At 51.0% G+C, this 27708-nt stretch overlaps 1 protein-coding gene across 1 annotated transcript; it reads left to right on the top strand.

Annotated features, from left to right (window-relative positions):
* The first annotated feature begins 1519 nt into the window (after positions 1–1519).
* CDHR1 (cadherin related family member 1) lies at positions 1520–26300 on the top strand. Its single transcript, XM_017883715.1, has 17 exons — positions 1520–1694; positions 2368–2463; positions 3442–3587; positions 4735–4785; positions 5982–6071; positions 8065–8151; positions 9270–9383; positions 10459–10602; positions 12021–12099; positions 13331–13431; positions 15674–15877; positions 16229–16381; positions 18500–18664; positions 19146–19213; positions 19677–19905; positions 20588–20845; positions 21706–26300. The coding sequence occupies exons 1-17, from the start codon at positions 1640–1642 to the stop codon at positions 22243–22245; spliced, it is 2580 nt and encodes an 859-aa protein (XP_017739204.1). The 5' UTR covers positions 1520–1639; the 3' UTR covers positions 22246–26300.
* Positions 26301–27708: the final 1408 nt, after the last annotated feature.

Here is a 27708-nt window from a genome sequence, read left to right on the forward strand (position 1 = left end):
CTGCCTCTGGCTCCTGGGAAATCCACAGCAAGCCTAAGTCTCCACATCCCTATATTGGACTTGCAGAATACTTGCCTTAGCTTTGTCCTAGCACTTTGTGAAGCAGATTCAGAAATGTCTGTGCAATTTAAAGTGTGTCTTCAGCGAAAGAGCCAAGCCCGAGGAGACTCAACAAGGGTTTTGGCCAATTAGGCCTGAGAACTGCTGCACATTCTAAGACCATTGATTCGTCTTCCTTCTTCTCTGCAAATCCCTGACCCTTGCTCACAGTAGACCAGGTAGGGCTAGACCAAGGGATGGGAGGTGCTCTGTTCCCTCAAAGGCCCCTAGCAGGGAGAGGGGGGAATGCTGAGACCTCAGCTGTGGAGACCTCTCCCAGGAGCACACAGAAGAGGGGTCTCCTCTATCTGAGAACACATCCACCCGAGGGCATCCTGGGAAGTGACCTGGCTTGGGCTTGAAGTGACCACCCTGCACCCCCCCCCCTCATAAATGGCCCAACCAAGAGAAGGAGGACAGGCTGCATTTCCAAGCACCCTCCAGTGTCAGAGCAGGAGAATAAGGGTCTGGTCCAGGGAGTTTTACCAGCAGCTAAAAAGGTTCCTGGGATCACCTGTGTCTTCAAGTTATCAGCATCCAGGACCCCAATAGCAGTGCCTTGCTTTGTGTAAATATCCTCCAGGAATGAGATCTCACGCCTCTCAGGCAGTCCAGATCTACCTTGGCCAGCTCTGTGCAAGTCTGTCCTAAGATGGGGCTTAACTCTGCCTTCAGGCCCTTCACTCTTCCTTGGAAGGTTTGAAGAGTGGGTCAGCTGCCCCTTCATGGTCCCAGACTGGGCACTGACTGGGGATTGGGAGCATCTGGAGATGCCTCTCACCCTGGTGGAGACTTGAGGGTCCTCCCTGCTGCCCACCACACAGATCAGACCCTTTGGGAGAGGTGGTCCAGCCTCGGGAACAGAGCAGGAATGGGTTGAGATCACAGAGAGGGGGTCCTGATAACCCCTCACCATCTGCTGCCCACTCATCACCCTTTCTCTTTGCTTTGGTCTCAGGCTGCTCATGGAACCTGCTTAGACTGCTAAGGCAAGGCCCTCCCGGCCGCTCCACTAACTTCTTCTGGAATGCTTAGCTCAGAGAGGATGGCTAAGCCCCTGAAAGTCACAGAGGAAGTTCACGAGAAAAGAAAACTCCCATGAAGCCCAAGCCCCACCAGGACTTAGGGACCCTGGGAAAGCCCAATTTTCCAGCGCCCTCCTCAGGACAACTTGGGGGAAAGACACTCCACTCCTCCACGGTGTCCTGTCCTGGACCCGGGGCCGCCCGCCAAGGGGGCGTGGTGGGCGGGGAGTCCTCTTGTCACGCCCTCCTGCCCCCGCCCGCCGTTGGGAGCCTGTCTCTCCGCTCTGCACCGCTAATTGGTCTTGTCAGGTGGCCGGCAGGAGCAGATCCGAGCCGTGTCATCCTCTTAGCGCCCTCACACCACCCGCCGCTCCCGCCCCGCGCCCCCTCCCGCCGCGGCTGCAGTCGCCGCTACCCCCATTGTGTTCTCTGCCCTCCCCGCGGGCCCAGGGCATGCTCCGTGCCCCTGCGCCGGGCCTCGGCGGCGGCAGGCGACACTCCGCGCCGGCGGAGACATGAGGCGTGGCCGGTGGGCCTCCCTGGCCCTGGGGCTGCTGCGCCTCTGCCTGGGTGAGTGGCCGCTCTGCCCCGCTGGCCGCGTGGATGGCGAGGGAGGTGGGCGCCGGCGTCACCCAGGTGGCCACAGGGACATGGTCCTGGACCACTTCCAGAGTGGGACTCGGGCTGGTGGACGGGAGCGGAGAAGTCCTTCCATCTTCCTGGCCCATTCGTTAGTGGGGAGTGGGGTAGCGGAGTAGTGGGGAGCTCCGGGGCGCTTCTCCAGAGCCGGCATCCTAGAGCCCCAGGGTTTGGCGTCCGGACCCCAGCTGCTCTCCGCTTGCTGGGAAGCAGAGCTGCAGGCTTGGTGGCAGCTCCGATACTGCGTGGGGCAGGGGATAGTGCCCCGACTCGCGGCGTGACCTTGGCTAGGGCACTGTCCCTCTCTGAGCACGGGTGCAATCTGCCCATTGATGAAGAAGGGGTTGGATTGCTCCCCGGGCTCTAAGCGCCCGCATGCTACGTGTCCCTGACAAGCCCGAGCCCACCGGAGGTGGAGTGGGGGTCAGGGGCATCCTCTGGGCGGCGCCCCAGGGGGGTCCCTCAGTGCACTTGGGTTGGGGAGGTGGAGCGCCCTCCTGCCCAGTAGCGGGGCCTGACGCGGGACCGAGCTGGTGCGAAGCTCCCTCCTGGTGTCTGGGTGTCCGTTGTCTGGGTGTCCGTCTGTTCTGTGGTCTTTTCCCAGCTCAGGCCAATTTCGCCCCGCACTTCTTCGACAACGGGGTCGGCAGCACCAACGGAAACATGGCTCTGTTCAGCCTCCCAGAGGACACCCCTGTAGGTGAGTAGCCCTGGCACCGGCTCCCGATAGGTCTCTCTGAGGGGTGACTCGCATTCCCCTGGACGCAGGGACCAAGCCAGTGATTCACCCAAGCCTGTATATGCGCCCAGCGCCAAGTTGCTGCACAAGGCCGGGGACTCCTTGTTTTTCTCCGAATTCCCCTAGGCAATGGCAGGAAAGAAGGTCATTGCTGCCATGGCGACTTAAGCCTGGCCAGTCCTGGAGACCAGGGCTCCCGCCCACAGACAGGGTCGCCCTGCGAGGCAGGCCGCTGCAGGAAGTAGGTGATAAGGTGCTGACCCTTATGGCTGTGTGAACTTGAACAAATGTATTTACCTCTCTGAGCCTCAGGTCTCTAGGCTTTAAAACGGCCGAAGAACATCCAACTTGCTGAGATCTGCAGAAAGAGGGGAGGAGAAAGGGGAGATTTCACACTCCCTCTCCCTCACTTTGTGGGCATTGGGAACCCCGGGAAAATGGAGAGCAGAGCAAAGCAGGCATCTGGCTCAGAAATCCCTGCAGAACCAGGTCCAGGCATCGGGGACAGTGCTGCACTGTGGGTCACCCCTCCTGCCTTAATGGCTGCCTTATGGCCTTAAAGGCCTTAATTCCCCTTCCCTATACCCAGGAGTCCCTCAACCTTGGATCCCGAGAGCCGAGTTATTACCAGGCAGGGCAGAACTCAGGCACTACAGTTAGGCACAGCAGACCTGCACCTGCTCTGTAACCCGTGTTATAGATTACAATCTGGAAAGTGGCTGATCATCACATCCAACTGCTGTGAAGAATAAACATACAAAGAGGCAAGCAGCCAGCAGGTGTGAGGCCAGCGATGAGCACCCAGTTCAGGGCAGCACCTTTGACACTGAGTTGAATTGTCACTTTATAAACAGCTGAATCATTGGTCCTGAGCAGCTGCCACTTTTAGGAAAAAGTTGGGTCTCAGATTCTATGTCTCTCCACTGTGTTTCCTTCCAGGCTCTCATGTATACACCCTGAACGGGACAGACCCTGAGGGAGACCCCATCTCCTACCACATCAGCTTTGACCCCAGCGCTAGAAGCGTCTTTTCTGTTGACCCCACTTTTGGAAACATCACCCTGGTTGAAGAGCTGGACAGAGAGGTATGGGGAGGTGTGGGGAGTGCTGCAGGGCCGCTGCCTGCAGATAGACCTCGGTGGGCTGAAGTTCCCCTAGAGCACTTTGGTTAGAACCTCTCCGTAGAGTAGAGGATGAGGGGGTACACCCCAGGCACATCCAGTCTGTGAGATCTCTGGGCCTCTTGCCATCAGCAGAGTGGACTTTACTTTCATGCTCCTCGTTCACACAGAGCGAAGAGTGGGCTCCTTTAATGAGCACCTGCCAGCCCTGCTAATCTTTTAAGCATGTTCCATTAAAAATAAATCTGTTTGCACTTTGAGGTTTCTGAAAGAAAGCTCACAAAGTGATTTTTCAAGCCTGTCCTGGGAGAGGTGCTATGCTGCACAGGAACTCAGAGCAGGTCAAGGCTGAAAAGGGTGGTTGGGAGTGAGTCTGAGTTTGGCAGGACTTCTTCGCTCTACACATTTGTGAACTTGCAGGCAACAGGGTATGGCCTTTTTCAGACCATACAGCAGCCTGGTGTGTGGCTAACTGGACCTCAGCTATGGGGATGCTGCCAGTTCTGGTGACAGCCTCCATTAGCTGCAGGCCAGGGTAGAGAAAGGAAAGGGAGGTCTCAGGGACTGCTGTGGGGACACAGCAGTGGAGCCTGACTGTGCTGCCAGTACCCTACTCCCTGGCACCCGCGGGATCTGGCAACCTCCGATACCCCACCCCACTGAGGCCTCACCATATCCTGGGGAGCACTGAGACACCATGGATGTGAGCCTCTGCGGAGACCTGGAATGTGGAGAGGCGTGGAGAGAGAAGGCGAGAAAAGGGAAAAGAAAGAGGAAAAGTCTTTATGGGACCTTGAGCACACTAACGTCGGCGTCTCGCCTCACTGTGGCAGGAGAGTATTTTCTGTTGGAGCCCCAACAGACCCTCTGGGTCTCTGAGTTTATAAGAACCCCAGACACAAAAGTCCCAAATAAGGCCTCAAGCATGGGGGGAGGCAGCTTTCTACTCTGCCAGGCATGCTGTCGCCACCACTCACCCTGATCCAGGGATCCATTAGCACGCGCAGGCCTCCTCTGATGGGTGCGTGGGGCAGACAGAGCTCCTCCCAGCCACGGGGGTCCTGTGGCATGTCAGACCCCTGGATGGTCACTCAGTCCCTGTGCTTCACAGAGAGAAGATGAGATTGAAGCCATCATCAGCATTTCTGACGGCCTGAATCTGGTGAGTGCACGCCCAAGGCAGTCCCTGGCAGCCTGCAGTATTCGGGCCTGAGAAGGGTGAGACTAGCATGATTCCTCCCCAAGCCTTCGTGGGGGCTTTTCTGCAAGTTTAAGCCAGGGCCCAGCAAGACCTGCCCAAAGTACCCGCAGGAGAGGGCTGCAGCAAGGCCAGAGAGGAAGGAAGGAAAAGAAGGAACGGAGAGATCAGGCTCTCCAAGCTGAGCTTCTCATGGGTCTAACCCACATTCCACAGCATCTCCTCAAACTTGCCCTCCCCATCTGCCTCCCTGACCGTGGTCTTGGCCTCCTGCTCAGTCACCTGAGCTGAACACCCCACAGCAACCATTTTCTCTCAGCAATCATCAGTGCTCCCTGGATAACTCAACAAACCCCAGGGGCTCACTGGCCTCCAGGCTCCCCAACCCCAATTGCCTGAAGTTGTCACTACGGAACAGAGTCAGATCTGCCCACTCTGAGGCTCAGGAAGCACTAACAGCTGGCCTCTGCCACTGGCAGGATGAAAACCAAGCTTCGGTCTGGCGTTCCGGGACTCCCCGTTGGGCACCATCTGCCTCGCTGCCTTTTCCCTCACATCCACCCCACCCAGGCCATAATCTAGCCATAAATCTACTTCCATCCTCTCAGCTCACCATGCATTTCGCTCCTCTTTGCCTTTGCACATGCAACCCCTTCTTCCCGGCACACCTTTCTACCTCTTTCCTTCTGGCAAACCTGTCTCATGGATTAATTCTCACTCCTCTGAGAAGCCCACCTGCTCTCTGCCACCACAGCCCAGGAACTCTCAACCCCATTGGACACATTTCCACAGGCTATGTGTGTGTGCTGGTGCAGGGCAGGGGCCCCGCCCTCAGTGCCTGGCATACTGTTGCTCTCACCTTGAGGAGATCATAACGTATTTTTTTAATATGCTGATCTTTGCCCTGATATCCCAGCCACCATGACTACTGCAAAATAACACACCATTAGACTGTCTCCTGCCTCCAGGATGAAACACAATGTTTGGCACTAAGAGGCTGCTTAATGTTTATTGCATTAATGAATAAAAGAAGGAAGGGAGGGAGAGAGAGAAAGGAGGGATGGGCAGGGACGTGTACCTTGGAGTGTTAGAGGTCGCTATCCATTCAGCCCTCAGAAGGTCTCATTGCGCTGGCTCTTGACCCCTTTGCCCCGTCTCAGGTGGCCGAAAAAGTCGTGATCCTGGTGACTGATGCCAATGACGAGGCGCCCAGGTTCATCCAGGAGCCTTATGTTACCCTGGTTCCTGAGGTGAGTGAGTAGCTGCTAGAGGGGCCGATTGTCCCACGCAGGCCCATAGCCTACCCCTGGGGCTGCTCTGTGGCCTGGCCATGGCTCACTGCCCTGTGGAGAACCTCTCTGTCACCACCTGCTCCCTCCCACATTTGCTTTTATTCCAAAGGCATGTTCATTTGCTTTTTTCCATTATAGTCATAATACATGTTCAGTGTAGACTTCTGAAATATGTAGAAAAGTAAGAGAAATGAGAGTTTTCAAAGTCACCCTCACTTTCTCCAACTTGAGACATTGTTAAATTTTGGTATATTTCCTTCTAGTCTTTTTGTCATTATAGAGTTCTGTTTTGTTTTGTTTTATTTTGTTTTTCTGTTTGTTTGGCATAGTTGTGATTATACTAAACATATGCTTTCTATAACCTATTTTCACTTAAGTTATAACATAAGCATTTTGCTCATTAATTGTAAAGTTTGGGCAGCTATTGTTTTAATAGCTTCCATCAAGTGAACGGTCTATCATTTACAGAATCATTCCCTGATGTTTGGATATTTAAGGTGCTCTAAATTTTGCTGTCATGGACACATCAACTTCTGAGCATCAATTTTGTTTTTCATTAATTAGGATTCTTTCCTTAAGATACAGTTCAGGATTTGAAATTACTGCATCGAAAGCACACATGCCCACAGGGTGCTGCCAGACTGCTTTTCCAGAAGGCACCTGTTTGCTCCTTCCCTGCAATGGGAGGGTTTTTCTCCCCTGCCCCTTGACAACACTGAATTCTCAAAGTTTAAAATGTTTGCTAATTCAGGCCAGGTGTGGTGGCTCACACCTGTAATCCTAGCACTTTGGGAGGCCGAGATGGACAGATACCCTGAGGTCAGAAGTTTGAGACCAGCCTGACCAACATGGTGAAACCCTGTCTCTACTAAAAATACAAAATTAGCCTGGCATGGTGGCGGGTACCTGTAATCCCAGCTACTCAGAAGGCTGAGGCAGGAGAATCGCTTGAACCCAGGAGGGAGAGGTTGCAGTGAGCCGAGATCACACCACTGCACTCCAACCTGGGTAACAAGAGCAAAGCTCCGTCTCAAAAAAAGAAAAAAAGAAAAAAGTTTGCTAATTCAATAGGAGAAAGATATCTCATTCTTGCTCTAAAATGCAGGTATATGGTCCCTGGTGATCCTAAATATATCTGTGGTTATGAACCATCTCCTCCTTTTTGAATTGCTGTTTCATAGGTAGACCGTTTATCTGTTTGCAGTCTTGGTGTTTTCTTCTCCCTCTCTCCTTGAGCGCATCTCCCAGCCCCTCACCAAGTCTTTTTGCTCAAATTTCCCTTCCCTCTTTCCTACACCTCCTCTGAGCCCCAGCCCCCACTGGGTGCTCACACACTTAAAAAAAAATTTTTTTTATTATTATACTTTAAGTTCTAGGGTACATGTGCACAACGTGCAGGTTTGTTACCTATGTGTACATGTGCCATGTTGGTGGGCTGCACCCATTAGCTCATCATTTACATCAGGTATATCTTCTAATGCTATCCTTCCCCCCTACCCCCACCCCATGACAGGCCCCAGTGTGTGATGTTTCCCTTCCTGTGTCCAGGTGTTCTCATTGTTCAATTCCCACCTATGCGTGAGAACATGCAGTGTTTGGTTTTCTGTCCTTGCAATAGTTTGTTGAGAATGATGGTTTCCAGCTGCATCCATGTCCCTACAAAGGACGTGAACTCATCCTTTTTTATGGCTGCATAGTATTCCATGGTGTATATGTGCCACATTTTCTTTATCCAGTCTGTCATTAATGGGCATTTGGGTTGGTTCCAAGTCTTTGCTATTGTGAATAGTGCTGCAATAAACATACATGGCTCACACGCTTTATCCTCAATTGTTCACCTCTTTTTGGTGCTTCGCTCCCCTGACCCCAATGCTGCTTGCCTCTATGCCTCTGTCCCCCTGAGAATGCTCTCACTGTCTCTGACCCTCCCCTGTGGCTGTGACCCCCTCAGGACATACCTGCTGGGAGCAGCATCTTTAAGGTCCATGCGGTGGACAGGGACACAGGCTCTGGAGGGAGTGTCACCTACTTCCTGCAGGTAAGGTGGGACACACAGGACCTAACCTGGGGCTGGGCCAGAGGGGACTCCTGGGTGGCCCCTACCTCTATCACCCAGGCCCTTAGGTCGGTGCCTCTACAATTCCCGAGGAGTACACAAAGGGGTGGGATGGACTGGAGGGGATGTGAGAGGGACAGAAGCCTTCTTCCCCTGATGGGCCCATCGTGGCTTCCTCTAAGTCAGTCTGTCCCCTCCTTCTTCCCACATCCCCAGGACCCTCAGCCCTCCACATCCCCAGCCCTTTCCCCAGGGACTGCCACATGGGTGGAGAATGCCATGTAGGCCCAGAATGGTCAATAGAAAAAAAGAGCAGAAGAGACAACACTCAAAAGAGGCAGAGCTCTGATGCCCCTAACAACACAGGCCCAGAAGTCCCCTGGACTGCACGGGTGCTGGAGAGACCCCACCCCTCACCACTCACATGACCTTCAGTGCATTATCTAACTTTCCCAGCTCAGTTTCCTCATGTTTCACATGGGAGAGATAAAAACACATCCTTGTTGCATTGTTGTGAAGACTACGTACGTGTAAAGCCCCCACTAACAGCACCTGGCACAAGCGCCCGACACTACCCAGCCAGAAGGGCCCCCAGGGACCCCACCAGAGGCTGGTGCTCCCTGCCAGCCTCCTTCAGGCTGCACACCCTCTCCCCCGATGCCAGGCTGCCTGGGACTGCCCCACAGTCACTTGCTTGGTGTAGGGTTTGAAGGCCCCAACGTTTTTCTCCTTCACTGTGACTTTTAATCCCTGGCTCCCTCCAGGTTAGATCACTCTGCAGACATTGCCACCTGCTGGACCCTCCAGGCCAGAGCTTAGCCCAAACTTAGCCCAAGAAAATTTGTTTTCCAGCTGAGCAGGAAGAAAAGCAAAGGCCCGAAAGGGAACGTTGTGTTTTTGACTGAGGGTATGGGAGGGAAAGCCCCAAGTCCTATGAAGGAGAACCTGGGACCAGAAAAGCTGAGCACTCTGAAGCAGGAACCTCAGCCCTGAGGTCCTGTGACAAGGGGCTGTGAGGACTCCCTTCAGAAAGCAGAGCGGGCATTCCTGGGGCTGGCCTGCGCTCTTGCTGAGGTCCAGCTGGCCCCTAATTCTTATAGAACCTGCACTCCCCATTTGCTGTGGACCGTCACAGCGGTGTGCTGCGCCTCCAGGCTGGGGCCACTCTGGACTACGAGAGGTCCCGGACCCACTATGTCACCGTGGTGGCCAAGGTAACACAGTAGGACAGGGGAGCATCCAGTGTCTCCTCAGCCCTTGGGTTGGAACGGAGTTAGGCTCTACAGGGGAGCGGGGGCAGTTTGGAGAGCAGGAGACATGATGGGCGTGGGGACATAGGGAGCAGCTGCTCGGAGTCTTTCCTGCCTGGACATATTCCCCAGGGAGGCTGGGATCTGTGGGCTGCGGGACGGCATATGCTTCCTCAAAACTAACAGGCCAGGATCCCCTAGGTAAGACCAGGTGGGATGTCCAAGAGAATGGTGTCCCCCTCACATCCTCAACAACATGGTCTCCAGGCACCTCCATCTTGCTGGCCAGGCTTGCTCACCCACCTCCTCCTCTCTGTGTGCTCAGTCACCCCTTCTGAGCCTCAGTTTCCTCATCTGCCCAGCCCTGAAGTTGAGGAACTCAACTAAGTTCCTCATATTTCTGAAGTGGTGGTGTGGGAAACATTGGAAACCAGCAGATGCCCACCAAAGCTTCTTCCCCTACAAAGAGTGCGAAACCCCACCGGTCCCTCTAGGCCCAGCACTTTCTTTTGCAAGCAGGCCCTTGCTGGTCACAGCCTGGCTTACAGGCCATCCCACTGCAGCCTGTACCAGCAGGCCCGAGTCAGCCTCGCCTGCCCATAGCTGCACGGGCTGGGCTGGGCTGGGTGCACATCTCTGTTATGATGCTCAGTGCAGGGCCCAAGTCTTGCTGTTGTGGGTCCCTGACACTCAGCACAGGCCAAGCACAGAGTAGATCCTCAGGAGGTGCTTGAGGCTTGGTTCCTGGCTGGGAGGGGGAATTTAGCTCTGAATGCCCCCTCTCCTGCCACTCATCTGATATGATTTCTCTGGAGAGAGAACTAACCCCACTTGCAAAGGAATGGTGGCACTTTTACATTCCCAACGCTCCTGTGAGAGGAGAAGTATCTCCGGGTGACACAGAAGCAAGCAGAAACTTGGAGAGGACAGCTGGCCTCACAGCCATAAGGGGGCAGGAGCCAGGTTCTCATGGTTTCTGTCCAATTCCACATCCCAACTTGTCTTCACTCTCCGTCTGTGGGCCCCGGTTCTTCCGCAGGATGGCGGTGGGAGGCTTCATGGGGCTGATGTGGTGTTCTCAGCCACCACCACGGTCACGGTCAATGTGGAGGATGTTCAGGACACGGCCCCTGTCTTCGTGGGCACACCCTACTACGGCTATGTGTACGAAGACACCCTTCCGGTGGGTGGCTGTGCCCCTCAGCCAGCATCCCCTCCAAATGCTTCCTGCCCTGACCCTTGTGATTTTAGGGACCCCCTGCTGGAGATGACTGGGCTGGCCTCGGTCACCTTCCTCACACAGAGGCCAGCTCTGGACTCACCCAGCCTCAGGCCATGAACTGGACCTTTTGCCCCCAACTGCACCATGAGCTCCCCATGGGGAGAGATCAAGCTGGAGCCTGGCCTCACTCGGCCACAGCTTAAGAACTCTGTGCAATTGAATTGCATTCTCAATTTGCATTTGTCTGATTATGCTTTACTTTTCTTTTGGAAATGGAGTCTCACTCTGTCACTAGGTCACTAGGCTGGAGTGCAGTGGCACGATCTGGGCTCACTGCAACCTCTACCTCCTAGGTTCAAGCAATCCTCTTGCCTCACCCTCCTGAGTAGTTGGGACTACAGGTGCACACTGCCATGCCCAGCTAATTTTTTGTATTTTTAGTAGAGGTGGGGTTTCACCATATTGACCAGGCTGGTCTGGAACTCCTGACCTCCGGTGATCCACCTGCCTTGGCCTCCCAAAGTGCTGGGATTACAGGCATGAGCCACTGCGCCCGGCCTATTATTGACTTTATAAAGCAAAAGGAAACACTTTTTGAGGACCCAGTGGTGGAGACAAGCTCAGAGTGAGGGAGGGAGATGTTGGACTGCCCTGGGTAGGGGCTGCAGGGTGGGCCAGGGTGGGTCCAGGCCATCCCACTGAGGAGCTAAAGGGAGAAGGAGGTGCTGAGGGACAGGGCTTAGGGCAGGCTCCAAGGGAGGAGGCAGCACCTGGGCTGGGTTAAGTAGTAGCCTGGAGTTGACCAGAGAGAAGGGCCTGTGTAGGGGGGCTTAAGAGGGGACAACAGGCAGAAGTCAAGCAGGCCTTATACAGTTGGGGCTGCCCTACCCTAAAACCTTCCAGCAGTACCAAAGGCCCACAAGATAAAATCTTAATTCTGGGACCTCGCATTTGCGATCTGGCCTCTCTCCCATCTGTCTTTCCCCTCTCCCCTCATGCACCTCAGGGGTGGGATGAAAGCAAAAGATAGAGAGGGCAGTGAGAGTAAGGCTAGAGAGTAGGGAGCAGTAGAGGCAAGGGCTGAGTGTGGTGTGTGGGCCAGAAGTTGGTGCAGGAGGCCTGAGAATCCCTGGGCAGCCAAGGTACTGACCCTTACTGGCAAGGAAGAAGCAGGGGCTCAGGTTATCCCTCCAACCCTGGAGGCCAGTGGGTGCTTAGAGCCCCTGCAGAGGAGAAGAGGGCCATGCTCCAAGGCCACACAGAGGCCTGACTCTTTCCTGGGTGGGGGTAGCACCTCCTTTTCATCATGGGGACATTGTTTGGGGAGGGGAGGGTCCCCATGTTGCCCATCAGGCAGCGGCTGCTCCTGTTTCCCCGAGGGCTCGGAGGTACTGAAGGTAGTCGCCATGGATGGAGACCGGGGCAAACCCAATCGAATTCTCTACAGCCTTGTGAATGGTGAGTCTGAGCAGCTTTGGGGGCTGCAGCTTTGACTCTCTAGGTGACCAGAACAAGGTTCCCCAACCTCTCTAGATCCCAGCTCCCTCACCTATAGGACCAGGAGTACAAGACACATGCAGAGGAAAGGCTGTGCCCAAGACAAGCAAGTGTCTGGGTTGTGTATTTCGGCCCCTGCCTGTCATGATATCCAACAGCCAGGAGAGCATGGGGCAGGGGCGCTGAGAGCGACACGGAGGTGCTAACCCATGCTCCTCTCCCCCTGGATATTTGCTCCTTGATGGGAATGCACGGCAATATTTCCCACTTTTTAAGTGGCTTTGTATTTTCCTCATTCTTTTTAATTGTTATCCCACAGCATATAGCTGAATTAAATGAATCAAATGCAGTGGTGACGTGGCATCTCCCTAGTGCTAGCCCTATATATGGACAAGAAAAATGAAGTTCAGAGAAGCTAAGGAGGCATCCCAAGTTTCCATCATTGTATTTGAACCTGAGCCTGCTAGCTCCACAGTCTGTGCTCTTCCCACAGCTGGGCAGCAACTGAGCCAGATGAGCTGTCCCTGGGCTAGGCCAGGGCATTGCACCTGGTGCCTGGTCCCAGACGTGTGCATGTTTATATGCCACAGCCTTTCTCTAAACATGCCTGTGCATACTCACCTTCCAGCAGCTCACATGTGGGCAAACCTGCCAGCCTCCTTTCCCCAGCCTCACAGGACCTCAACTGCCTTCCCTCCCATCACCACTGCAAACCTTTACCCAGTCCCTTAGCACCCACCCCATCTCCTGCCTGTCCCACTCCACACCCTCCCTCTCCTCTCTTTATTCCCTCCCTCCTGTCCCTTCTTTCCCCACTCCCCTTCCATGACCCTGTCTCACTGTATGTCCTCCTGATTCCTTTCTCTTTTCCTCACACGCACGCACACACACAAATACACACATGTGCACACATGCACACAGGCACACATATTATTACGCATAAGAGAAGGGACGCAGTACGGAACGAGGGAGCTGGACAGAATTGAGTTCAAGTCCCAGATCTGCACTAGCTGTGTAGCCTTAGACAAGTTACTAAGCCCCTCTGAAACTGTTTCCATGTTGACAAGACACAGATGACAGGATTTCATTCTATGAGACTTCGCTAGGCAATGCAGGAGGAGCCTGCAGCATGACTCCCCTGCGCCTCCCTGTGGTCCTGTGCAGAACTTCAGGGTGCATCTCTCTGTGACAGGGAGCGATGGAGCCTTTGAAATTAATGAGACATCAGGAGCCATCTCCATCACTCAGAGCCCGGCCCAGCTGCAGAGAGAGGTGTATGAGCTGCATGTACAGGTACCCTCCCCCTAGCTTTGTCTTACCTGCCCACCTTTGACCCTGGAAGGCTATAAAGATGATAAGACCCAGGCCCTCTTTCCTGGGGCCCATAGTCTGGGGAGGGGGCTAGATGTTGTTCTAAAAAGCACCTGCGCCAGACATGAACTCACAAACAGGGAGTCGCAGAAAGGCAGGAGAAGGTGCAACTGAAGCAGCAATGCCTGAGCATGGGTGGGATCCTGCAGGTACATGCTGCCAGAGATTGGCATTGGGTGGGTCAGGGTGGAGTGAAAGCATTCCAAGCCAGGAAAGTGCAGCAAGCCCAGGCTGGAGGGGAGAGCACTGATATATTGGGGGAACAACAAGGAGTCAGGTGAGGCCAGAGCAGAGAAGGATGGGCAGCCTGGAGAAGGAGGAAAGGTGGACTCCCAGGCTGGGGTCAGAGGAGCAAAGGTCCTGAATGGGAGCTATGGATCTGTCGCTAGAGCTGGGCATGTGACCTGTGAAGTCACACAGGGACTATACTTAGGAGGATCCCACACTAAGCTTAATGCTCGCTGTTTGCTCTCTTGGAATTCTTAATAATTTCACCAAGGGACCCTATATTTTTATTTTTCACTGGGCCTGCAAATTATGTCGCTGGTCCTACTCAAGAGCGATAAGGAGCCATTGGAAGGTTTTCAGCAGGATTACAGTCACTTGGAAAGTTCACCTGGCTACTCACCAGACCAGTGGGGTTCCCACATTTGGAGAGTTGGGCCAACCAAGATTTTCAGGATCCACTCCTGGGCATAGGAATTCAGTGTGTTTGGGGCAAACCCAGGAATCTGCATATTATAAGCACCCAGGTAATTCTGGCACCAGTCCCAGCCTGAATTTGAGAACTCTGGTCTCAACTTGGGTTCAGAGGGAACTGGATGAAAGGTAGAGCCATTGGCCAAGGTAACAGAGGAAGAGAGCCTGTGAGGCTGAGGGGAGGTGGGATAGAAGAAAGGGACAAATTGAAAAGTATGCATGAGGCAGATTGCACAGAATGAGGAAACTGGCGAATCTTGAGGGAAAGGGATGGGAGAGGGATAGATGAAGCCCAGGTGGTCCTGTGCCATCAGGAGTACAGGACAGCATGCAAGTTAAGTAAGTGAGGAAGGATGCATTTGAATGCTTGAAGGACATGCAAGTTCAAACATCGAAACTTGGGCACACAGGTTTGGAATTGTGGGAGAGAATGTCAACCTACAGGTAGCTGTGGAAGGCATGGGAGGGAATAAAAGCACCCAGAGGAAGAAGAAGAGAGAGAACAATCGACCAAGCACAGCTGCGGAAGCTGTGTGAAGAGGCTGAGAGTGAGGAGGAGGAGAGGGGCAGGTAAAGGAAACTCAGGAGGGATCAGAGAGGTTGAGAAGAGGATGCAGAGAGCAGAGTCACATTGCTGCGAGAATAGAGCACTTGAGAATGAGAAAGAGTAGCAGTGCCAGATGCAGTGTGGAAGTCAGAGTGAAGTATCTGAATGAGGGGTGGGGTGAGAAACAAGAGGGATAGCAGTGAAAGTGTGAAGGAGTGGAGTACAGGGATGGTTATTTTAGGATACATAAGACCAGAGCATGCTTACAGAACAAGGGAAAGGAGGTCTTGAAGAGGTTTGTAGGATATCTGCCACATGGTTCACAAGGTGCCTATGGGCTCTTGGCCCTAGCTTTGTAGGCTGTATTAGTTATCAGTTGTGTAACTACCCCAAACTTAGTGGCTTAAAACAATACACATTCATATCTCATAGTTTCTGTGGTTCAGGACTCCAGGCTCAGCTTGGCTGGGTCCTTGGTCTCCAGGACCCTCACATGGTTGCAATCAGATTGTCAGCCAGGACTGGGGTCTCATCTGCAGGCTTGACTGTGGAAGGATTGATTTCCATGCCCACCCAATTATTGGCAAGACTCAGTTCCCTGTGGGCTGTTGGACTAAGAGCTTCAGCTCCTTGCTGGCTGTTGGCTAGAGGTCACCATTAGTCTCTGTCAACCGTAGCTGCCTGCTTCATCAAAACCGGGAAGAGAGAGACTTCACAAGACAGAAATTGCAATCTCTTATCATCTAATCATGAAGTGATAGCTTGCCATCTTTGCCATATGTTATCAGTTAGATCTAAGTTGCTAAGCCAGGACACACTGAAACAGAGGGGATTATACATTCTACAAGGTAGGTAGGAGCTGGACCATCTGAAGGGTCCACCTGCCACATAGGCCATAGCCACTTGTACCCATCCCAGGTGACCGAGATGGGCCCTGTGGGGAGCCCAGCTGCCCAGGCCACTGTCCCAGTCACCATCAGGATTGTGGACCTCAACAACCACCCGCCAACATTCTATGGAGAGAGTGGACCCCAAAACAGGTTTGAGCTGTCAATGAATGAGCACCCGCCCCAGGGAGAGATCCTGCGGGGCCTCAAGATCACCGTCAATGACTCCGACCAGGTGTGTGGTCCTGTCCCCAACTCTGCTTTCCCACAAACGGTATGGAGCCAGGGTCCCAAAGCTAAGTGGGTCTGCATCAAACTGCCCTGCGTATGTAGCAGGGGCCAGGTGGGCCACAAAATGAATGAAACAGGAAGTTGTAACCAAGGGGGAGAGGAGGGAGACTAACCAATCAAAGACTATCTGCTTAGCCGAAAGGCATTCACAGTCCATTCAGAAGGAAAAGTCAGATGCAGAAACTCTCTTAATAATATCTCCCAAGGTTAAGGGCATGTGAAGACTTCTATATAGTATGAATATGAATTTCTATCATCATTCATCTTCCTTGTTTCCACTCTCCAAATTCTCTAGGGAGCCAATGCCAAATTCAACTTGCAGCTGGTGGGGCCCAGGGGCATCTTCCGAGTGGTTCCACAGACAGTCCTGAATGAAGCCCAAGTCACGATCATTGTGGAGAACTCAACTGCCATTGACTTTGAAAAGTCCAAAGTATTAACCTTCAAGGTAGGTGGTGCCCTGAATTCACTGCCCTGAATGGGAGGGTCCCAGGAATTCATACCAGCATCTTGGTTCATTCCTGAGGGGATCTCTTGTCACTCTCTGCCCTTCCTGGCCCTACTCTTTTCTTCTCCAACCCTCCTGCAGATTGCTCACAGCCTCAGCCTCACTGAGCTTCCTGGCTTCCACACCACAACCAGTTCCAGGAATGCAGGTGGTGGTGTGGGATCAAAGGATAACTACCAATATAATTTGCCATGTTAATATTTGAATGAACTATTTTATTATCACGATAGATGTTTTATCATATGCCTTGACATTTGTCATCTCTTCTGATAACAATCTTAGCTGAAGAGGAAAAAAATACTTCTGTGATATCATTTGTGATTATGTAAAATCATAAATGTATTATGAAATGCATATTATATATGAACATTACTTTTCCTATTATATTATATATTATATATGAACATATGTAATATGTTAATAGGAAAAGTAAATACTTCATTGACACTGTTAAAATTATCTTATTTATAATTATACACATATACACACACTCTCCTTTAGCCTGCATCATGCTTAAAAGTGAAATGCTATTATAAAAGCAATCCATGAAATTAGGAAAAAAACATGGATGCCTGCTGACACCACCATTGTTTAGCACAATTCCTGAAATAACATTGTTCCTGGATAAGGAAAGGAAATAAGTTCAAACTTTAGAAAGGAGGAGACAAGACAGTCATTATTTGCAGGAGATGATTGTTTGCTTAGAGAATCTGAGAGAAAAGACAAAAAAAAAAAAAACAACTCTTAGAAACTCAGCAAAATTGCCAACATGGCTGATTACAAAGTTAATGCACAAAATCCAGTAGTTTTCCTACATACAAAAAATAATAAGAAAATGTGGGATAAAAATTATCTTTTACAATAACAACCAACACATAAAATTTATAGGAATTATCACAAGAAATATGCATCATGCAAATGATGAAAAATGCTAAATTTTACAAAGAGGCGTAAAGAAAGAGATGTAAAGGCACACCTTGTTTAAAAAGTTCAAATTCTCCTTAGGTTAATAAAGAATTTGGTTGGGCATGGTGGCTCACGCCTGTAATCCCAGCACTTTGGGAGGCCGAGGGAGGCAGATCACTTGAGCCCAGGAGTTCGATATCAGCCTGGGAAACATGGCAAAACCCCATCTTTACAAAAACTGCAAAAATTAGCCAGGCATTGTGGTGCATGCCTGTAGTCTCAGCTACTCAGAAGGCTGAGATGGGAGGATGGCTTGAGCCTGGGAGACAGAGGTTGCAGTGAGCTGACATAGCACAACTGCACTCCAGCCTAGGCAATAGAGCCAGGTCTCGTTCTCTTTGTTTTGTTTTTGTTTTGTTTTGTTTTTGAGACAAGAGTCTCACTCTTTCTCCCAGGTTGGAGTGCAGTGATGCGATATTGGCTCACTGCAACCTCCACCTCCCAGGTTCAAGTGATTCTCATGCCTCAGCCTCCTGAGTCACTGGGATTACAGACACACACCATCATGCTAGCTAATTTTTGTATTTTTAGTAGACATGGGGTTTCACCATGTTAGCCAGGCTGGTCTCGAACTCCCGACCTCAGGTGATCCACCTGCCTCAGCTTCCCAGAGTGTTAGGATTACAGGCGTGAGCCACCGTGCCTGACCTGTTTTTTTGTTTGTTTGTTTGTTTTTATTTTTTTTAAAAAAAGAATTTAATGTCCCCAATTAACTCTTCCCTAGAATTTCATTTGGACAGGTGGCAACAAGGCTTGACAAAATGAATCTGGTATTTATATAGGGCAATAAACTTATGAGAATAGTTAAGACAACTGGAACTGGAAAGGATATGCAGCTCAGTGGAACAAAATAAACTGACCCCAATACAGATGGCAATGATAAGAAAGCTGGCATTACAAGCCAATTGATGGAGTAGGGGGTGATGCCAGGCCTTAGAGGTGACCCTTACATGAATAGCTGGTTGGCAGCTGCGAGGAAGATTGGGAGACATGGCAGATGGATGTCAGATCAGTCCTGGGGAGATGAGGTGGGAAGGCTCTCCACAGGGTGAGTGCCCACCCAGACAAGTCCTCATTTTCCTTCCTTCCCAGCTCCTGGCTGTTGAAGTGAACACCCCGGAGAAGTTCAGTTCCACGGCGGATGTTGTGATCCAGCTCCTGGACACCAATGACAATGTCCCCAAGTTCGACTCCCTCTACTACGTTGCCAGGATTCCTGAGAATGCCCCAGGGGGCTCCAGCGTGGTGGCTGTCACAGTGGGTTGGGAACTGGCCCAGGGACTGGGTGGGATAGGAGGCCTTGTGAAGCCAGACAAATCTGGAAGGTCATTCCAGTTTGAGTTCCAGAGCCCACACTCATTAGCTGTCCTTGGACAAGTTACTTGCCCTCTCTTAGCCTCAGTTTCTTCATCCATACAATGGGTATTACAACACCTCACAGAATGCAATGAGGATATACATGTAAACAATAATCACAGGGCATGGGACCCATCCCCTCTTCCTCATTTATAAAGGAGGGATGAATGTTTTCCAGATCTAAATCTCTTGGCTGTTTCAATACTTAAAGCTTCTTGGAGGAAAACTAGGACTCCTGGGCAGGTCTCTCCACCAATTTTTCCCCAGTTGGGCAAACCTCAAATCCCCTTGTTTTGTGGTTGAAAGCAACCCTCAGGGCATGGGAGCTGACAACATACCCTGACAAAGAGGCGAGTGCCACCCGGGGCTCTTTCTCTTCCAGGCTGTGGATCCAGACACAGGACCCTGGGGTGAAGTGAAATATTCCATCTACGGGACTGGGGCAGACCTGTAAGTAGATCCAGAATCCAGGACAGGGACTTGGGCAAGGGGGTTGGAAGGCTGAGGGTGGAGGAGGTCTGTGGCAGAGGCAGGAGGGGCCTGGGAGGGACAGGAGCGTGGGTGAAGAGGAGTGAAGACAGGCAGTGGAAAGCTGAGGCAGAGGGTGAGGAAGGTCAGGGCCCAGAGCCTCAGGAGCCAGGCAAGCAGGGCTGGCTGGGGAAGGAGCAGGCCATAGGAAGAAAGAAAGACTATAAATGGAGTTGTTAAGCTGGATAGTGACAGACGGGTGAATGCACAGGTGGATATACCTCACTTAGACTGCAAGGATAGGAGGGAGCAGGTGGGACACTTTGGGGGAGCTGCATGACACCTCACTGCTGCTTCGGGAGGCAGCTCATTATTGCAGGCATGTGCGTGTATGCACATATGTGTGTATGCGTGCACACCCATGCCTATGTGCTCTGCCTGGCAGCTTCCTGATCCACCCATCCACTGGGCTTATCTACACCCAGCCCTGGGCTAGCCTGGACGCTGAGGCCACTGCCAGGTACAACTTCTATGTGAAGGCAGAGGACATGGAGGGCAAGTACAGCATAGCTGAGGTGTTTATCACACTGCTGGATGTCAATGACCACCCCCCTCAGTTTGGAAAGAGCGTACAGAAGAAGACGATGGTGCTAGGAAACCCAGTGAAAATTGAGGTGAGTTTTGGAGGCAGCTGAGCTCCCCTAAAAGCCTGGGTCCAGCAGCTGCAAGAGATACTGGGGCATAAGAATTTCATTGAAGATAAAATTTATTGGCTTCCCACCATGGACAAGGGACTTTAAGACATTTTATGTATCCCCAACCCTACTTCAACATGGAATTCAGCTCTGAGAAGGAAGACATTGCTACTCAATAAATGAAGAAAACAGGCCAGGTGGATTAAGTGTTTGGCTTGCCTTCACATAGCTGGTCTGCCTGCTTTCGAAAGAGTGGTTTTCTCACTGCACTTTGTCATCTTGCCAATGTGGCAAAAAGGATGAACTCTGAAACCCAGCAGACTTGACTTTGAATCCTGACTCCCTTTCTTATACCTCTGTATCCATGGACAAGCCACTTTGCATCTAAGCTTTCATTTCTGCATCCGTAATGTGGGTTCACCAATATTTGCTTCCTAGTCTTGTTCTGAGAATGGAACCGGGTAGCACATGTGTAAGGCCTACATAGACCCTGGCTTATAGGAGGGCACGCATTCTATTCCTTTCCCAACTCAATCCTCTCAAAATAGGATCAGGACCACTTCCCATCAACCCAGCAAGCCCCATACGACATGCTGATTTAGCCAGTGTATACAAGGATGGTCCCTAAAGCCCAGCTCTGTCTGTCTCTCCCTGTGCACAGGCCATAGACGAGGATGCAGAGGAACCCAACAACCTGGTGGATTATTCCATCACCCATGCAGAGCCGGCCAATGTGTTCGACATCAATGCCCACACGGGGGAGATCTGGCTCAAGAATTCCATCCGCTCCCTGGATGCTCTGCACAACATCACACCTGGAAGGGACTGTATATGGTCCCTAGAGGTGCAGGCCAAGGACCGGGGCTCCCCATCCTTCAGCACCACAGCCTTACTCAAGATTGACATCACAGATGCTGAGGTGAGTACAAAGCCATGGTCAGGAAAAAGGGGTCAGAGGGCCAGCTCAGACCTCTCTGCAACGTGGGCAGACAGAGAAGGACCATCTCCAGGCTTCCTTCAAAAGACACTCAGTGTTATCAGATGCAGCCTGTGCCATCAAACACAGGCTTTGGAAGGGGGCTGAGCTTCTAGTTTAATACTTATTAATGGTGTGGCTTTGGGCTTTGCTAAGCCTCTGTTACCTTTCCTGTGAAACGGAGGTAACGATGGCTTCTTCACATGGGTGTTGAAAAGCAGAGTGAAATCATTATGTGTAGCTCTCAGCTCAATGTCTGGCAGAAAAGTAGCCACTTAAGAGGTTTCTGATATATCTGGGCAAATGGGTCCCCTAGCCCTTGCCACAATCAAAGGCAGGTGATCTCCTACTATCTCAAGGACAGAGTCCAGCTAAAGCAGGAGTTCTGAATCCAAAAGAGGTTGTTCGCATTGCATTCCATCTGAGCTTATTGTACTAGAGAGTGGTCTGCACCACGCTGTGTCTGCATGCATTTTTTTTTTTTTTTTTTTTTTTTTTTAGTAGAGACGGGGTTTCACCGTGTTAGCCAGGATGGTCTCGATCTCCTGACCTCGTGATCTGCCGGTCTCGGCCTCCCAAAGTGCTGGGATTACAGGCTTGCATTTTTCTGGAGAGCTGCATGCATCATGCTCTCTCTGTGTGCATTTTCCTGGACAAAAGCCCATAGTGCCTATCAGATTCTCAAAGGGACTCCTGACTCCAGAAAGTTTAAAAACCATTATGCTTAAGGAAGCACAAGCCTACTCTGTACTCCAAGGACCAGGTGGGAACTGCTGAGTGCAGGGGCTGGCTCTCTCTTTCAGACCCTTTCCCGGAGCCCCATGGCTGCCTTCCTGATACAGACCAAGGACAACCCCATGAAGGCCGTGGGTGTGTTGGCCGGCACCATGGCCACCGTCGTGGCCATCACTGTCCTCATCTCCACTGCCACCTTCTGGCGCAACAAGAAGTCTAACAAGGTCCTGCCAGTGCGGCGGGTGGTCCGCAAGCGGCCCAGCCCTGCGCCCCGCACCATCCGCATTGAGTGGCTCAAGTCCAAGAGCGCCAAAGCCGCTACCAAGTTCACGCTCAAAGAGAAACCTCCCAATGAGAACTGCAACAACAACAGCCCAGAAAGCTCCCTGCTCCCTAGAGCTCCAGCTCTCCCTCCACCACCCAGCGTGGCGCCCAGCACTGGCGCAGCCCACTGGACCGTGCCTACTGTCTCTGGCTCTCTCAGCCCCCACCCGACCCAACCCCCACCAAAACCCAAAACTATGGGAAGCCCCATCCAGTCAACTCTGATCTCTGAGCTCAAGCAAAAGTTTGAGAAGAAGAGTGTGCACAACAAGGCTTACTTCTAGTGCATGCCCTATGGTCCCCACTCTTTCCTCCTCCCCTGACCCACACTACCCTGCTGCTCAGACAATGCTCCCCTTCCTCTCCCCCTTAAGGTCACCCCTGTTTTTTACAATGGTGTAATCCCCATTGTCCTCATGTCTACCTCCACCTTCTGGCACAACAAGAAGTTGCACTCTGACAGGGCTCTGGTTGGGGCCTTGGGCAAGACATTGGGCTATAGGATGCAATTGGCAAATACTTCCCCATCACTCAAATCCTTGGCACTGCTACAATGCCCCCAATCTTCAGGGCTGGGAATTGATGAGAAGACAGCTCTATATGTCTTCTACTCACCAACCCCAGACCTCACAGTCCCTCAGGTCCTACTGGGAGCTCATCATCCTTAGTCAAGCAGCAGGGCCCTGGCCATGTGGAGCAACGTGGACTGAAATCTGGATCTTGATGCCTGCAGCTGAGAGCAGGAGCAGGAAAAGGAGGCTTAGCGTTGTCTCAGGCTGGGGGTCAGCGAACCTCGTGGGCTGTAGGAAAGCAAATGTAAATAAGGGGAGGGCAAATGTGTGCTGAAAACACACTGACTGTGGGACTGTGCCAGGATGCATTTGAAAAGATAGAGCATTCTGTCTGGGCAGAGACTGTGGACCCTGGTGTGCCCACGTGGGACAAGGGACACAGAGGTGGAAGACTGGCCTTGCCAAGAGTGAGGGCAGATGTCTCCAGCCAGGACTGCCATGAGCCCAAAATTGTCAAAGCTGGAGCTATTGAGGTAGCCCTAAAGGCATCTAGAAGAGCATCAGGGCCCCTCTCTGAGGAGCTGCCCCACCGGCCATCCTTGAAGAGACAATTCAGGGCAGTCGATGAATATCAGGGCTGAGATGCAGGGAGACTTCCATTTTTATCCAGCTCTTCTGCTCACATCACGTGACCTTAGGAAAGCTGTTTAAAGTCACTGATCATCTTCTTCCTCATCTGTTAAATGAAGAGAGTAAGCCCTGTCTGCCTCACTTGCAGGTCTAGGGTGAGGATTGAAGAAAATGGTGGTGATGAGGGCTTTAACCAAAGCGGCATGAATGCAAAGTATTTTTCTGCAGCCCAGTTCTCTGGGTGCAGCTCTTCCAGAAAGTATTAGGAGCCTCACAGCTACTCTGCCAAGCACCCCAGCAGGCACTGTGTTGGGCTTAAGGGCCACCACTGGATGATGGCATTGCCGTGACTCACACACCTCTCCTTCCATTCTTCCCTCACTGTATCCCCACTGTGGTCCTGGCCAGCTACTGTCAGAGAGAACCAGAGCTCCAAGTCTTCAGTTTGCCAAGATGAAGAAAATGAGTTCCCAAGAACGGAATGCTTTGCCTGAGGCCACACAACAGGCTGGTAGCAAGGATCTGGTCTAGCCAGGGCAGACCTCATTAGCTTGTAACAACCTTCCCCAGGAGAGAAGTCATACCAGGCCTCTGGGATTAATACAAAGAGGTTGTGCCTTGCTTTAAGGAACCTGCTATCAGGAAATCTAGATGTGTGCACAGAGAGAGAAAAGTAGAACAGTCTGCATTTGACTCCACTCACTAACAACCCCTCTAGAACACATTGATGATTTTATTTAAAGAGATTGTACGCACATGTGGCTTTCCTGATTTCTGAGTCTGTGTTTGGAGGTGTCACTGAGATGTGCCAGCGTGCAGAATCCTTGCTGGAGTTTCTATAGTCCCTGACTTGAACGGTATTAAGCAAGAGGTGGACTCTAGCAATCCAGGAGCCCAGACTGAGCAAACAGGTACTTTCCAGCCTGTGTTTCAGGAGAGGGCTGTGCTGGATCATGCTTGGCCTCCACAGGGAATACAGCATCCTTAAAGCTTGCATGCAATCAACCTCTTTTATAAATGGAAAATAAAGTCTGTTACCCAAAGACGGTGCTGGTCCCCTGCTCCCTGCTTTCTTTTGAGTTTGCTGACCTGTGGAGACCAGTCTTTCTGACACACAGCCAAGCTCAACTTGCTTCCTGGCTCCTTCAGCAGGTGGATCCATTCTTTCACCCCTAGATCTGACTCTAAAGAAGGCTGAAAAGTTTTGTCCAAACTGCCATGCATATATCTTGAACAGGACATTTGTGGGCCTTGTCTACTGGACTTTTCTCCCAAACAGGACAAGCCCAGGCAGGGCTGCATGGAGAGGAATGGAACTTGGAGCTAGAATTAATTGCCCACTCTCCCACCCTACCAGTGCAGCCCAGCAAGGGCAGGAATTGGGAGGCCTAGGGTGGGCGTGAAAGCTTGGGAAGCACTGTCATCTCTCAGAAAGGGGTCATAAAGACCTCTGGACTGGAAGCTCAGGCTTGCAAGTGGATCCGGGACCGAGAGTGTTCTCTTGGACAACCCCAGGAACTTGAACCAAGGCAGAGCCAATCTTGCAAACTGGCCATGGATGGGGAAATGCCCAGTAGCCAGCATGAGCCACACTGGGAAAGAGGAGGAGGGTGCAGCCAAACCTAAGGCACCGGCAAGTGTGGTCAGCACTGGAGGAGACCCTGCCAGTGGGGTGAGGCCAGTCAAGTCCCTGTATTACAAATGGTGGGCCACGGGGCTGCCTGCTCAGTCCCAGTAGGACAGGCAGAGTTCCAGGCTGGCACCATGGTAGGCCTCCAGGGAAAGAGCGGGGAGGCAGGAAAGGCACACTGGGCAGGCCTGCCCATTCCTGGTCCTAAGAATGGAGCTGTAGCCTCACGGATAATAAACAGATGTGACTCCAAGGACTCTGCAGAGTCATTTTCCTCCTGCGCCTGAGCTCAGATCTTCCAATCACATGATATAACAAAGTGCTTTACAGTTTGACAGCCCTTAGGTCTGAATTCTGGTTCTGCCATTAATTGTGACTTTGGGCAAGAGGTCAAGTCCCTCTGGGCCTCACTTTCCTCATTAACACAGGTACAAAGTATGGTTGCAGAGAGGATGACAAGAGCTAATATATGTAAAGTGCCTAGCACTGGCTTTGTATCTACTTACACAAGCTCAGTAGACACTTGCCATGACTGTGGCCCACATACTAAAACATCATGTCCCGAAAGAGAGGACCCCCTCCATGCATCCTCACCCCCTGGGATGTTTCCACCCACCTATAGGTCCAGAAGCTTTTACTTCATCCTAGGAGAAGGGAGGAGAGTGGGTCTGGAGGGAAGTGGAGAACAGGGCAGTTGCCACAGCATCTGTGACTTGTGCAGCCGGCAGCCTGCCCTGAGATTCCAGGGGGTTAGGAACAATGAGATATCCATAAGAACCTGTGGAACTCTGTCCTCAAGCAGCTCTCCCTCAGAATCCAGCTGGAGAAGTGTGTTCAGAAATGGGAAGGAACTAACATGCTCTGCTTCTCTAAGGATTTTGGCGATTCTATCTTTAGGGACTAAAGGCTTTGAGGGAATCCAAGGCCAGTCCACCTGTCAGGGGTGTTGGCATCTGTTGACAGGCGGTGGCACATCCTGACAGTCTTCAAGGGCCTTGGTCACCAAGGGGTGGAGAGAGAGAATGGAGAAGATGCCACATGAGGAATGAGGCAGGAGACTGGCATGTGCCACATGGAGGACCCCTTAGGAGACTCACAAACAATCTGGGGAGGGGTTCTCTGAAGGTCCTAGTTTCCAGAATGAGGCGGTCATGGCTTAAGCTACCATCATTTGATCAATAAAGCAGAGTAGCAGCAGGCTGATGTTGTGGACATCGGTTTGATGTTATAAAATCGTGCACATGCACCTCTTTTAAGGCCTGAATGAGGTTTGGTTATTTATTCATTTCTCAATAATTTACTCAGCCATTCCTAGGGTGACACATTTGGAGTATATTGTCTGTGCCAGGCTCTCTTCTAGATGTTAGGTGTACATCTCTAACAAGATAGAAGGAAAGAAGAAAAGAAAAAGAACAACATTCCTATCTTAAATCGCCTGGGACTAGAGAGGCTTCATTTTAAAAGCAAGTAGCTCTGCTTACAAATGTTTCCTCAATCAAAGGCATTTGCCTTGAACTTGTATGGTCTAAACTCTAAATAAATAAGCTTCTCAAGGGCATGACAACTACATCTGAAACTGTAGCATCTTTTTAACATGAATTAAACAGAATATGTGAAGGATATTAGCCTAGATAACATATTATTACATATAAATATTTACAAATATACACATGTGTGTAGTCCTACTAAGATCTGATATTCCAAATGGCCCTGTCTATGTGTTGAGTCACATTCAAAGAAAGCACAAACTGACGCAGATGCCTGAAATGATGGTAACATTCATGATTGTGACATTTATTGAGGGTCTACTATGTGCCAGCTATTGTTCTGAGAACTTTACATGTTTTTCTAAAAAAAGCCTTGTATAATTATCAGAATAATGCTATGAGGTAAGGACTGTTATTATCCCCATTTTACAGGTGAGAAAACTAAGATACTATTATTACTCTATTTTATAGGTGAGAAGACTAAGCTACATGAAAAGAGAGTAACTTCCCTGGTACAACAAAGCCAGTAAGAAAACCAAAATTTAAGCCCAAGAAACCACATTCAAGTCAGGGTCTATTCTTGCATCCCCACTATGAAATTGCCTTATTCAATCTGAGTAACATGAATCTTTACTCTAGGGTTTTTCAAGGGGCAGCGCAAGCATCTTAAAAAGTATCAGATTCTCAGAAATCCTCCCTAGACCATTTCCCCTCTCCCTAAATTTACATGTTTACAGAAGCAGCTGAATACTGCCCTGCCCACCATCATGCTCCTGGCTCCCCCCCAGCACTGCTTTCTCCTCTTCCACAGCCCTTCCCTCCTCCTGACTCCTCTGTCTCATGTGCACCACCAAGCCTCTTTTGCTTGGCGTGAAGGTCGGAACATCCACTCTCACCTTCATGGTAGCCCAGGCCATTTCATGATGGCTGCACCCTCAAGATCCATAGACCACTGTATTAGTTCGTTCTCATGCTGCTAATAAAGACATACCTGAGACTGGGTAATTTATAAAGGAAACAGGTTTAGTTGACTCACAGTTCAGCATGACTGGGGAGAACTCAGGAAAGTTAACAATCATGGTGGAAGGGGAAGCAAGCATGTCCTTCTTCACACGGCAGCAGGAGAGAGAAGAATGAGAACTGAGGGAAGGGGAAGCCCCTTATAAAACCATCAGATCTTGTGAGAACTTTCTCACTATCATGAAAATGGCATGGGGGAAATGGCATGATATGTACAGATTATGGAAACTACAATTGAAGATGAGATTTGGGTGGGGACACAGCCAAACCATATCAACCCCCCTTGATGCTGTGAAAGGAAGTACACAGAGGCCACGAGAAGTACAAGTTCTTTTCTTGCTCCAACCACTTTTCTTCAAAAATTTATCATAGGAAATTCCACATAAATAAATTCTCCACTACATTACATGTATGTGTGTGTTGTACACATGTGCATATCTAAATATATATATGACCATATAATTTAAA

The sequence above is a fragment of the Rhinopithecus bieti genome, unplaced genomic scaffold, assembly GCF_001698545.2.
Source record: "Rhinopithecus bieti isolate Rb0 unplaced genomic scaffold, ASM169854v2 scaffold_12689, whole genome shotgun sequence".
Taxonomy (NCBI): domain Eukaryota; kingdom Metazoa; phylum Chordata; class Mammalia; order Primates; family Cercopithecidae; genus Rhinopithecus; species Rhinopithecus bieti.

What these genes read in the sequence shown, in the direction of transcription:
- CDHR1 (XM_017883715.1), top strand. Translation starts at nt 1,640, where the DNA reads ATGAGGCGTGGCCGGTGGGCCTCCCTGGCCCTGGGGCTGCTGCGCCTC. An exon ending in GTGTCACCTACTTCCTGCAG is followed by an intron (nt 8,152 to 9,269) that starts GTAAGGTGGGAC and finishes TAATTCTTATAG; the next exon opens with AACCTGCACTCCCCATTTGC. An exon ending in ATGTCACCGTGGTGGCCAAG is followed by an intron (nt 9,384 to 10,458) that starts GTAACACAGTAG and finishes GTTCTTCCGCAG; the next exon opens with GATGGCGGTGGGAGGCTTCA.